Source organism: Chionomys nivalis, chromosome 17, assembly GCF_950005125.1.
Source record: "Chionomys nivalis chromosome 17, mChiNiv1.1, whole genome shotgun sequence".
NCBI lineage: Eukaryota > Metazoa > Chordata > Mammalia > Rodentia > Cricetidae > Chionomys > Chionomys nivalis.
The window spans coordinates 39,470,393-39,483,368 of record NC_080102.1 but is presented as its reverse complement, the minus strand read 5'-3'; the positions used below and the strand labels follow the sequence as shown (position 1 = coordinate 39,483,368).

Genomic DNA, 12,976 nt, shown 5'->3' with positions numbered 1-12,976 from the left:
TGATTAATGTGGGAGGACTCAGCCCAGTGTGGGTGGTACCACCCCTGGGTAGGTAGGTCTGGACTGTATAATAAAGCAGACTGGGCAAGCTCAGGGGAGATAGTCAGTAAGCAGTACTCCTCCATGGCCTCCACTTCAGTTACTGCCTCCAGCTCCAGGTGTGTAAGCAAAGTAAGCCTGTCCTCTTCAAGTTGCTTTTTGGTTATGGGGTTCATCACAGCAACAGAAAGCAAATGAAGGCAGATGGCTATTAACTAGTAAGGAAAGAAACAAGTCACATATACCTGGAGAACATCAAAGTCAGTATCTACAATCAAGAACAAATAAATGGTCCTAGGGCAGCAAGATGGCTCAGTAGATAAAGGAACTTGCTACCAAGCCTGAAGAGCTGAGTTTGATAACCCTGGGGCCCACATGGTTGAACTAGAGAACCAACTGCGGAAGGAGAAAACCAACTCCTCTGACTCCCTTCCACACATGCCCTTCCACTATATAAACAAAATAATCTTTTAAACAATTATATGTATTTTTATGTATGTGTATTATGCACAAAAAAAAACCCACCATGGAAAACAGCTATCTCAAGTTGTAGTCCAACCCTGCCCAAGAAATAAAGAGAAAGCTTGCCCCTAACTAGCTCACAAAAACTACCAAAGCCAATTATTTTTTAGACAGGATCTCACTATGTAAGCCCTGGATGGCCTAGAACCCGTAAGTATACCAGGCTGAACTCAAACTTACAGAGACCTACCTGCTTCTGTCTCCCAAGTACTGGGATTAAAGGTGTGCACTACCAAGCCCAACTTCAAGGCTGACCAAAACAAAAATTTTTAAGAACTCTAATTGTGTGTGTATTTGTTTATGAGTATGTGCACATGAGTGCAGCAGGTTCCCTCAGAGGCTAGAAGAGGACATAGAACCCCCCTCCCTGGCCAAACTCCCAGAGCTCAAATTACTAGCAGGCAAAGACTACCTGATATGGACTCCAAGAACCAAACTCAGGTCCTCTGTAAAAGCAGTACAGTCCTTAACTGTTGAACCACCTCTCTAGCCCAGTGCTTCACAACCGCCCTAATGCTGTGACCCTTTTAAACAATTCCTCATGCTGTGGTGACTCCAACCATAAAGTTTTCATTGCTACTTTATAACAGTAATTTTGCTACTGTTATGAATTACAATGTAAATATCTGTGTTTTCCTATGGTATAAGGCAACCCTTGTGAAAGGGTTGTCTGACACCCCCCCACACCTCTCCTCCTTGGCAAAGGGGTCACAACATACAGAAGAGGGTACTATCTCCTAGAACTGGAGTTCATGTGAGTGCTGTGAATTGAACCTTGGTCCCCTGGAAGAACAGTGCTTATACCACTGGACCAATCTCCACTGCACTAGTCCTTCAAGAGAGATTCTTTTTTTCTTAAATGTATTATGAGAAAAAACACAAAAGGACATTTCCTAATTTATCTGAAGATTCTGGTGAAAAGTGGTCACGCTGGCCCTGAACTCAGAGTGCTGCCATACCTTTTTTTTTTTTTTTTATAGGATGTGTGTGTGTGTATTAAAACACACTCACAACACGGAGGTTAGGGATAACTTGCAGGAGTCAGTTCTCTTTTTATCTTGGAGTTCTGTGGATTGAGTTCAGGTCCTCAGCAGTCAGCGCCTTCATCTGTTAAGTCATCTCATCTGTTTCTGCTTGTCCTTATAATACGTTTAGCAGAAGGTGAAAGAAACTAATTTTTTTTTTCTTTAAAGATTTATTTATTTATCATGTATACAGTGTTCTGCCTACATGTATATCTGCAGGCCAGAAGAGGGTACCAGATCTCATTACAGATTGTTGTGAACCATCATGTGGTTGCTGGGATTGAACTCAGAACCTCTGGAAGAGCAGTCAGTGCTCTTAACCTCTGAAGCATCTCTCCAGCCCCTGAAACTAAATTTTTTTTGAGATTTATTTGTGTTTCTATGGATGCCTGGCCTGCATGTATGCCTGTAGACCTTGTGTATGCAGTTACCTCCAGAGGCCAGAAGAGGGTACTATCTCCTAGAACTGGAGTTCATGTGAGTGCTGTGAATTGAACCTTGGTCCCCTGGAAGAACAGTGCTTACTTATACCACTGGACCAATCTCCAGCTCTTATGTGATTTCTTTTGAGGAGGTGTAGTTTAGGGAGATTAGCAGACAGAGTAAGACTTTCCATAGTCCTGTTTTATGTGTGTTTAAAATTTTGATCCATATAATTGCAGCGCCTCCCTACCCCCAATAAATAAAATAGCCACCATGGTAATCTGTAGCAATGGAAAGATCTGAAAAGTGCAAAGGTTACAGCTTTTCCTCTCCGGGAAACACACACCCAGGAACTTTCCCTGAATGTTCCCAGCAACAGCACTTATGACAATGAGAGATTACAAATAATGAAAATGTTCCACAGAGCAAAAGACATGCAAGTTGTCTAATTTGGCTGGATTATACTCAATGATATACCTATTATACTGCAACTATAGAAACCATATGACAATTTGTACATGAAAATATGACAACTGTGTATATACTTAAAGCATTCTGGCTAGCCAGACTTATCCCCCAGCACTACGGAGGCAAAGGCAGGCAGATTTCTACGAGTTCAAGGCCAGTTCAGTTCAAGAGCTCTAGAAAAGTCAAGACTACACAGAGAAACCACACCTCAAAAAATAAAAACAAACAAAAGAGTACAAACAGGTCTAGACAATCTGCTACTCAGGTTATTCTGTTGTTGCTGCTGGTTGTTGAGACAGGGCCTTCTTCTATAGCCTGGCTAGCCTGAGATTTCTGCTGCTTCTACACCACCTCCCAGGTGCTGGGACTCCAGAAGCAGGCCACCACACACAGCTTTACGTGGTGCTGAGGAATGAACCCCTAAGCTATACACCCAGCCCCAGGAAATTATAATTGACATAGAGTTGCTTGAGTTTCCTTTTTAGGTACTAACTTAAGATCTACTTGAGATAGAAGCAAAAACACACTTTCTAAAAAGTATGAAAACTATAAAAAAATTAAAAGCATTTTTAAAGACTTCAATCAGAGACAGGCAATGCTCAAGGACATTATTAGCCCAAAGGTCTGGGTGTGAACACAAAATGTTTTAACAAGGGTGAGGTCAAACAGAGAAAGGGGACACTCAAGAGGACACTGGTCTGCTGGTCTGAGAAACCCCAGAAAATGTAACCAGAAGAGACGAAGAGCTTAAAGCATGTGGAAAATAAACAAGCTATGGACAACAGCAAGATCTCAAGAGTTTTTGGAATTAAAGAAAGATGGTGGGGCTGGGTTGTAGCTCAGTGCAGCGTGGTGGGCATAAAGCCCTCACTCAATTCAGTCCCCAGCACATCAAAACGGCAAAAAGGGGACAGCAGTGCACATGTTTAATGCCATCACTCAAGGCAGGGAAGCAGAGGCAGGAGGATATGAGTTCTAGGCTAGCTTGTGCTATACAATAGGATCAAAATTCTCGACTTCTAGGAGCTAAAACACAATCAACCTCTTCAAAATTCTGACATAAACTCTGTCCTACCTGTCACACCAGGCTTCACAGTGTGTTTGCTACTGCTGCTCTCCAATGGCCTAGCCAAGACATCACAAGCCCAGCCTGGGCTACAAAGCAAGGCCCGGTCTCAAAACAAGTTATGCTTAGCTGGGAGTTGTGGTTCACACCCTTAATCCCAGCATTCCCCTCTTCAACACAGTGAGTTCCAGGGCTGCACAGTTAAGACCTTGTGAAAAAAAAAAAAAATTCCGCCTAAAACTCTAAACCTAGCCAAACTATTAATTTGGAATGAGATTTGACTATGTATTTTTAAACAGGCCAGTCCTCAAAAATTTACCTCTAAGCCATGCCTGTGGTTCCAGAACTTTGGGTCAACCTTCAGTAGAGCAGTCAGATATAAAGGGAGGGGTCCAAAGTCAGAAGTGAGTGGATAAGAGTTCCAACCTTGGCTAACAGTTCAAGACCATTCTGGGCTATATTAAACTCAAGATCAAACAACAACAAATCACCTTGAGAAGTTAGGTGTATTTTGTAAAAACAAGGAAGCAAACACCACCACTACCCCAATGCAAGAACAAGGGAACAGGAACATCAGCATCACTCTGTAGGTTGGTTAAGAGTAGCTGACTTACCCAGGAGATGGCCGAACAAAGGGAGGGCTCCAAGAAAAAAATAACTAACCTGGGAAACTAAGAAAGTGAGTAAGTGGATAAACAACAGTGCAGATAGTCTAGCTCAGAGACACGGACAGAAACAGACATACATGTCCACGGAGAACCACATGTTCTCAGCTGCTTGTTCCTAACCACAGCTGACAAGGGAGTTAGCAAGATGAGCCATACTGAAACACTGCACTCCAACATGGATGAATATGAATGTGTGCTAAGTGAAAGAAGCCACAGGCCCTGGGTCCATTTACATTAAACGTTTAGAGCAGACAACTCATAAGACAGGAAAGTAAAGCTGGGCTTGGTAGTGACAAGCCTGCAACCCCAGCTATTCTGCAGGTTGAGACAGGCCAGCCTTCACAACTTAGTGAGCCCATTTAAAAATAAAATGTAGAAATGGGGCTGGGAATATAGCTCAGTGGTAGAGTGGCTGCCTCACATGCACAAGGCCCTAGGTGCACTTTCTAAAAGTTCTTCAACCTTCTCCAAAGGTGAACAGTTGCCTCTACATCCCCCTCACCCATTCATTTCTGACTGTTTGGACTGTCTAACTTTGGATTCCTCCCCTTCCACAGGAAGCCTCTACCCCAGGTTGACCTCCTGCCCAGTTCCTGACTCCTTTTATGGCCTTGCCATCCTCGCTGCCCTCTGCAGCACTGTGTCTATGCCGCACTGACACTGACCGCTCTTCGGGAAGCTCACTTCTTCTTGTTCACCTTTGCTACTTTACTATACTTCTCTTTCAGCCATTCCAGTTGTCCTCTTTCCTATCAATCTCCATTGCCAGTTCTGAATACGTTTCCCCTTTCCTACACTGTGTTTAATCCCCACTTAAACTCATTTAAGACTAAATTTCATCATCTCCCCAGCAAGCTTTCCTAGTGGTGCTACCTTCTAAGCTTCCTCAAAGGCCCATGCTCAAGGTCTCAATGGAACCCTACAATTTTACCTCTGTTCTGTGTTCAGGGCCAACCCTTCAAAGAGGTCACACCTTACACCTGGAACTCTTTTATCAAGAGTTGAAAATTTTTAATCATGATAAGAGTTATCTCTATTTTGAAATGCTCAACAGTTACCTTCCTAAAATTCCACAAAACCCTGTATCTAGAGCACAGTTTAGTCCTAACTCACCTCGTGGATCTCATTCACCATTTTCTTACACATAATGTTAATTATAAAAAAAAAACCTTTAGCAGCCTTTTATTTCTAAGTACCTTGGTTATTCTTTTATACACTTATCAGTGCTGTTCCTCACACTTATTTTTAAAAATTGATTTGTTAATTTATTTTTATGTATATGGCTGCTTTGCCTGCATGTATGTCTGTTTACTATGAGGTCACTGGACCTCCTAGAACTGGAGTTACAGACAGCAGCGAATCACCATGTGGGTGCTGGGAACTGAACCTAGGTCCTCTGAAGAGCAGCTAGTGCTCTTAACTGCTGAGCCATCTCTCCAGCCTGACTTCTGGCTGCTGTTGACGTGGATATCTTCAGAGACCCTACTCTGAAGCAGAACTCAGGCTGGAGGCCAAGGTCAAGTTTGAAGCAAGATATATAAGATGGGCCCAAACAAGTGGTTCTTTCACAAGTTTTGGTTTTAGGTGTTTGTTTTTTTCATCATTAAAAATAAGAGGGACAAGGCTACAGAAATGGTTCAGCAGTTAAGAGCAATAGCTGCCCTTCCTGAGGACCTGGGATCAATTCTTAGCATCCACACGGCAGCTTACACATCTGTAACTCAGTTCCAAAGAATCTGACACTCTCACACCAATCACATCAATTATTATTATTTTTTTAAATAAGAGGGACAAGACAGGTTTGGCACATGCCTTTAATCTCAGAACCTGGAAGAAAAAGGCAGGCAATCTTGGTGAGTTTCAGGCAGCCTCTTCTACATAGCAAGTTCTAGGCCAGTCAAGGCTACAGAGTGAGACACTGTCTCAAAAACAAAGAGTAAATAAACAAGGAAACAGCTGATGGAGTAGAGAGTGTGGATCTTGGAAGGTGGCCATGCTCCAGGGGACAACAGATCCTACCCCTACGTGCATATGAGCAGCACTATTTGGACTACCAAGTTATTCAAAAAGAGAAAGACTATGTGAAGTTGGAAAGGAAATGTTTTAGGAGAGTTCAGTGGATGGATATGATCTAAATACATTGTATATACGTATGGAATTCTCAAAAATAATTTTTTTAAGAGGATGGGCCAGCAAGATGGCTCAGTGGGTAAGGGGGAATGCTGCCAAACTTAATCATTTGAATTCAATCCCCAGAACCTACATGGTAGAGGGAGAGAATCAACTCTAAAAGTTGTCCTCTGGTCCCATACATTCAAACATGGGCACATGGGTGGGCAAATGCACACCCACAAACTGAATAAATAAATGTAAAAAATAAAGTCTGGGGAAATTTCACACAAGCGTAAGGACCTAAGTTCAAATCCCAACAACCCATGGCAAGGCAAGTTTGCAATCTCAGTGCTCCTCCTTCGCTAAGATGGAATGCAGGGACAGGGGAATCCTTGGAAGGTTGGAGGCCAGACACAGTATGCAGTGTCAAATGAAGAGACCCTGTTACAAAGATGAAAGTCAAAACTGATACCAGAACTCGTGCTTCTAACCTCCACAAATTACCAGGGCACAGCTGAACCTGCACTCACATGCACGCACACAAAGAAAAAAGATGTTTAAAAACCCTGAGATGCCACATAAAAATCATGACTGACACTGCTTCAGAGAGAATGGCACCGATAGCCTATGGGGCTTCCTCCACTACCCATCTAAACTAGGTTATCCCAGTCTCTCTCTGTAAGACAGCCCCATTTTATCACACAGTGTCCTGCTTCAACTGTTTGTTTCTTCTACTTCCAATAGTACTGGGGCTTGCACCCAGGACCACATATATGCTAAGCAGGAGCTCTACTGTTGAGCTAGACCCCAGCCTTCTTTTTACTTTTCATTTTGAGATGAGGGTCTCACTGAGTTGCTTGGGCTGGTCTTGGAACATGAGGCAACAAACCTTCTGACCTGCCCCTGAAGAACTGAGGTTGTAATTGTGAGCCACTATGTTCACCCACATTCTGTTTGTCTTTCCAGCACTGGGTACTTTACACATCCCAGGCAAGCACCCTACCACAGAGCTACATTCCCAGTCACTGACCATTGATTTTACTCAAATGAAACAAAACCCGAAAGGTATGAGAAAGTAGAGACCCTGTTGGTCTCAGACTCATAGCTCCTGGAGGAGCTGGGCAGGCATGGCTGTAAACCACCCCAATTCCATACAGAAGTAAATGCATTCATATAATCTCTCTTCTTCCTCACCCTAGAGCACATGGTTGGTCACCCTGACCTACTCAAACCCTGAAAACTACACCTAATCATGTGTATCCTGTCCCGTGTCATATAGGCATTCCATAGTGATACTTAGTGAACTTTCTCACTGTCCCAAGTGCTGTTCTAGGTGCAAAGAACCATGGGAAGAAAAGGTCCTTTCCCTCCTCTCCTTCGCCTTAGTAACATGCGAAGGGGAACAGATGGGTTTCAAGGGACACTTCTGCCTCTAGACCAATGGCTTTTAGTCTGTCCAACTGGTTCATCTTGTCTTTCAAGAGTCAATGGCTGTCTCCTCCGTGAGACCTTACTGGTAAAGGAGCCTTCACCCAGCTTCCTTCCTCATCCACTCTCACTTACTGCCCTATGCAAAGGCAAGCTATTCAGCACCCAGCTCTCACCTCTATCCCATGGCCATAAAACACCATCCTTCTTATCTTCCATGGCTCTTTACAACTGAGCCACCAAAGCCAGCCCGTGAGTTATCGTTCTTGAAGGAAACACTTGGCATAGAGGCCTATGAAACTACTGATCTACCGCTCTACTTCCTAGAGCACTCATTTTATTTAGACATAGATCTAACAATCTACCTTAGCATCAACCACTAGGTAATTTAACATACTGAAAATTAAGACAAATAAAAGTCATTATAAAATGTAAGTACAAAAAAAACCACATGAATTTCTTCTTGGGACCCTGACAGCAGGCAGTTTCAGGCTTCCTTCTTTCTGACTGCGGAACACCTGGTAAGCTAATGAACACATGGGCTTCGGTTCCAGCACCCATGAGGGGAGCTGACTGGTCTAAAGGTCATCTTTAACTGAAAGGGCTATTATAAGGATTGAGAATGTGTCTGTGCGCTTGACACTGTGTCTTGCACCTGAACGCTCAAAACACATCAGCTACCCTGTGTCCCAAGGACCAACCCCTCCCATTTGTTAACCTTCTTTGTGTTTAGCAATACTTAGTGGAAGAATCTGCGGTTAAAAGTGGAACTTCAATTACAGGGTCTTGTCACACTGCCTGGATGACCAGAATAAAAAGTAAGGGTAGCCGTGCGGTGGTGGCGCACGCCTTTAATCCCAGCACTCGGGAGGCAGAGGCAGGCGGATCTCTGTGAGTTCGAGACTAGCCTGGTCTACAAGAGCTAGTTCCAGGACAGGCTCCAAAACCACAGAGAAACCCTGTCTCGAAAAACAAAAACAAAAACAAAAAAAAAAAAGGTAAGGGCAAACGGGGGGGGGCGTGATATAAAAACAAAACAGGAAAGGGGCAAACATCTTTTTTCAAACAACTTGTTACTTCTTTCTTCCTTCTACCTGTTTCTTCATCTGCAAAATGAGGATGTAGCCACCCTATCTGCCTGCAAGGGTGTATATTCTAGAAGTAATAACACTCCAATAAACTGAATCACTGCTTAGGAGTTCCAGACTCACTAAAGGGACTTTAAACCACACTCCTGTAAAAAAAAAAAAAAAAAAAAGAGAGTGATACCTACTTCACAGGATTGTGCAAGGACTAAATGAAATAACGCAGAGTATTTGGGACTGAGAATGTCAAAAGCGCCCAACTACTGAGAATTACTAAATCACTACCCTATTCACTGGACTTCAAATCCTCAAAGGTGGAGTGGAAAGAAACTAATATTGGCTCAGGAACAGAGAGAACTGGGCTTTGTTAACCAGCATGATGACCGCGGGCAAGTCTGGGACCCTCTCCAAACCTTCGTTCCTGTGGCTGAAAAGGGAAAGAATTGCAAGAGAGGATCCCTGGGCTCCTACCAGTTCGTCCACTTCGCTGTTAAGGCTGCCGAAACAAAGGCCACCCGCTCCCTAGTCTGTACCCGAGGGGGCCACAACTCAAAATTCTTGCTGCTCAACTCCCTTTGCAGAGTTGCAGCAGGAGCGCCCGGGTCTCCATCCGAGGACGCCGCACTCTGCCCGCTCCATCAGTAACTTGCTTTCGCAGCTGTTGCCCAAAGTTTTCCAGAGCGCCCCGAGACCCGGCTGTCAGTCAAGCGCGAAAAGAGCAGGGGCGTGGGGAGCCGAGCCTAGGAGCCCAGTCCGGGAAATCCCGAAGCCGCTCCAGTGGCCAAGCAGGGAGTGACAGGTGCGACCGAGACCGGACAACCCAGAGCGCGTGTGGGCGCGCGAGGGAGGCGGCCGTCGCTTCCTCCTCCGGCAGCACTCGCGACGCCCCCAGCCCCGCTTCAGGCCCCGCGGCACCCAGGACACCTCATCCTCCGGGAGCCCTGCGCCACGGCCCGGGCTCAGGCTTCTAAGCAGGAAGAAGCGGGAGCCGCCGGGGCCGCCCGGGCCACGGGTTCCTTCCCGCGCACGCCGGGGCGGTCGCGGGGTGGGCGCACGCGCACCCGCCAGCGCCGCCGTAACCCCTTCCTCCCCGCGCGGCCCCTGCACTCCCACCCAGCAGCCGCTCACCATCGATGTCCCCCAGAGTCAGCTCGTCGCCCAGCTCAGTCAGGGTGTCCATGGTCTCCTGACCACCCAGCTCGCCGCTCTCGTCCATCGCCCGGCTTGGCGCAGAGTCCCCCGTGAGGTCCGGCTCAGGGAGACGCGGAGGCGGTGCCGCCGCCACCGCCCATGACACCCGACAGCCCCCACCTGGTACCGCCTCACCGGCCCGTGCCAGCCGCCGCCATGTTTGAGCTGCGCCCCGACTCCACGGAAGGGGCGGGGCAGGATTTCCCCGCCCCGGGCCGCGCCTACCGCAGCCCCGCCCCCAGCCCCCGCGCCCCCATGTTTGTTGTCAATGGGACCAGGCTCCCCTTAGCCAATGGGCGCGCGAAGCGGCTCGTGGGGTGATGGCGCGTCATCGATCAGCAGCTCAGATTTGCATAGCGAGGCTCCGCCCCTCGCGGCTTCCCAGCGCCAGCGGAGAGTAGCCGCCAGGCCCTCGACCCAGCCTTCCTCTGCTTTAAAGGAGTCGCTACTTTACCGTTGGATCAGCTCCAGGAGCGGCTTCGTCGAGTCCGGAAATAGAAGGGTTAATGCAGAGCTGCCCGGCATCACCTTCCACAACCCCCTTTACGCTGTGAGCACATTACGTCATCTTCCCAGTTGCCTCTCCCTCCTCCAGCCCTGGTTAGACTCAAAGTACCCCAACACTTAGGGATAGACCATCCAGCCTGGCGGGTCAGGCTTTATTCCACCCAAGACTTGACAGAGTGTTGAATCGCCTCAGTGTCGACATATTACAACTGGCCCTCAATATGGAGAACCTCAGGATTATTCAAGACCTTTAAAGGTGGTCATTTGCCCAAGCCCACCAATGGTGTCTAGAGGTGGGACTCCCAGGATTCTGAAGCACCCCACCGCAGCAGTCATCTCGGCATCGTCTTACAGGTGGTCGCACAGTACACAAAGGTGCAAACTTCCAAAACAAAGATTAGTGTTCAAAGAAATGCTGAGTAAACACATACCCAGACATCCATCGCTGAGTTCTTTGTAACTAAGGAAAATCAAGAAGCCCAGGAAGGCACTATATAAGTAAATTTCACACAGTGAAATACCATGGCATCCTTAACAGATTATGGAATGGACATTAGAAAAAAAAGACGCGTGTATTTATTGACAGGAAAAAAAAGGCTTTCATGCCATACATAGGAAAATCTTCCTGTGAGTCTGAGGCAACTGTTTTAGGGGTCAGAACTAAAGAACATACAGGCTGTATGGAGAAACTTGTGGATACATTAATCCACTCTGTGCTGACTGGGCTGGTTAGGCAACTGTTGCTAAGCCTCAGTTTTGCCATCTTGAAAGTAGCACAGGCCCACCTTTGTAATTTTCATATCTATTTGATTTCCTTAGCAAGCACACAGCTTTTACCTTGAGGGTATAAATGTTGCAGCTCTGAGGGGAAGGTAACAACCCTCACACAGATGTTTATTAGCAAAGACACAAGAGTGTGGCTGGGAGAAGCAGCAAAGAACTGAGCAGGAGGTGGGCTTGGGGAAAGGTTTCCTGGTGGGATTCTGTGGCCTGGTCTTGGACTGCAGCTTCTCCCCACCCCCCCTCTTTTTTTGTAGGGCAGAGTTTGGCCACCTGTCTCTCCAGGGGCTGAAAACTGCTTTTAAGGTCCTTACAGTAATCTGGGAGACAGAATCTGGCCACTCAGGGGCCCCAAGGAGCTTACACAAAGGACCTCTATGTTTGTGTGTGTAAAAATAAAAATACTGAACATAAAATAACAGACAATGGTACAAGTGACTAAGGAAAAGAGGTGTGATGAGACTAACAAGGAGCCTGGTTTGTGAGACCAAGACTCTCGCCTGGGGCCAGTAAGAAGGCCCAGTAAGAAGGCCCAGTAAGCCTGCTACTAAACTCGATGACTCAAGTTCAATTCCTGGAAGTTCTCTGTCCTTTACATGTGTGTGTGCTTAGCCAACAGGCCTGAGAAAGCACAAATGAAGGCTCAGTAGAAATGGCTGGTGGCTCTAGCCTTTTCTTTTGAGACAAGGTTTTATGTAGTCCATGCTGGCCTTGGAACTAGGTGTGTAGTCTTTTTTGTTTTTTCTCTTAAAGATCTTTATTTTTTTAAGCCAGACAGTGTCAGCACACACCTTTAATCCTAGCACTCAGGAGGCAGAGTCAGGCAAGTCTCTGCGTTTGAGGACAGCCTGGTCTGCAGAGTGAGTTCCAGGACAGCCAGGGCTTCACAGAGAAACCCTGTCTTGAACCAAAAATAAACTAATAAATTAAATGAATGGTAACAAGATAGTCACTGCACCGGGCCCAAACCTCAGCAAACGCTGACATCTCCTAGCCTTGCCCACATAACTGAATTTCTCTTCCAGCCGGCTCCCACTGGGAGGCCAGGCTGTCACACTACTCCCCAGGACCTGAGCTGTTCGTCTGAAGCGTCTAAGTGTTACGTCACGGTATGCCCTGTGGGTTGGGTAGCTGCTGTACATGACAGAGATAGTACCCACTGGCTTCCTCTAGGAGCTCTGCTCTCGGCCTCCTCCATCATTTTTCAGCTGTCACTACTTCTGGGAAGCTTTCTGGCTGATGAATCAAGAGTTTGGCTGGAATGAGCTGAAGCATAGGTAATGATGGTTGTCAGGGGTGGCAGGGCAGATTTAAGTCCAGATAGTTTGACTGTCCAAGAAGAAAAGAGCAGAGACAGGAAGCTAGGTCAAAATAACTATCCATTTAAAGAGGTGAGGGAAGACAGAGCAGACAAGGACAGAGCTCGGAACAAGAATAACCCAGAATGGGCTGGAGAGATGGCTCAGTGGTTAAGATTAAGATCACTGCTGCTCTTCCAGAGGGCCTGGGATTCAATTCCTAGCACCCACATGGCAGTTCACAACCATCTGTAACTCCTGTTCCAGCAGATCTGACACCTTCACACCAATGCACATAAAATAAATAAAATAACCGTGGTAGATCATCCCCCAAAGCCCTCAACATCTACCTGGACAATGACTA

The 12,976-nt window shown here is 46.4% G+C and overlaps 1 protein-coding gene across 2 annotated transcripts in view; it reads right to left on the bottom strand.

Moving 5' to 3' along the window:
- Positions 1 to 10,208, bottom strand: part of Srebf2 (sterol regulatory element binding transcription factor 2) — a 59,922-nt gene extending 49,714 nt beyond the window's left edge. The window contains exon 1 of one of the 2 annotated variants that reach the window (XM_057791588.1): positions 9,965 to 10,208. In XM_057791588.1, the coding sequence (XP_057647571.1) occupies positions 9,965 to 10,052 (88 nt within the window). In that variant the 5' untranslated portion in view covers positions 10,053 to 10,208. Of the gene's footprint in view, positions 1 to 9,307; positions 9,419 to 9,964 lie in introns of those variants that run through there. The other variant, XM_057791590.1, reaches the window with a different exon arrangement.
- Positions 10,209 to 12,976: the final 2,768 nt, after the last annotated feature.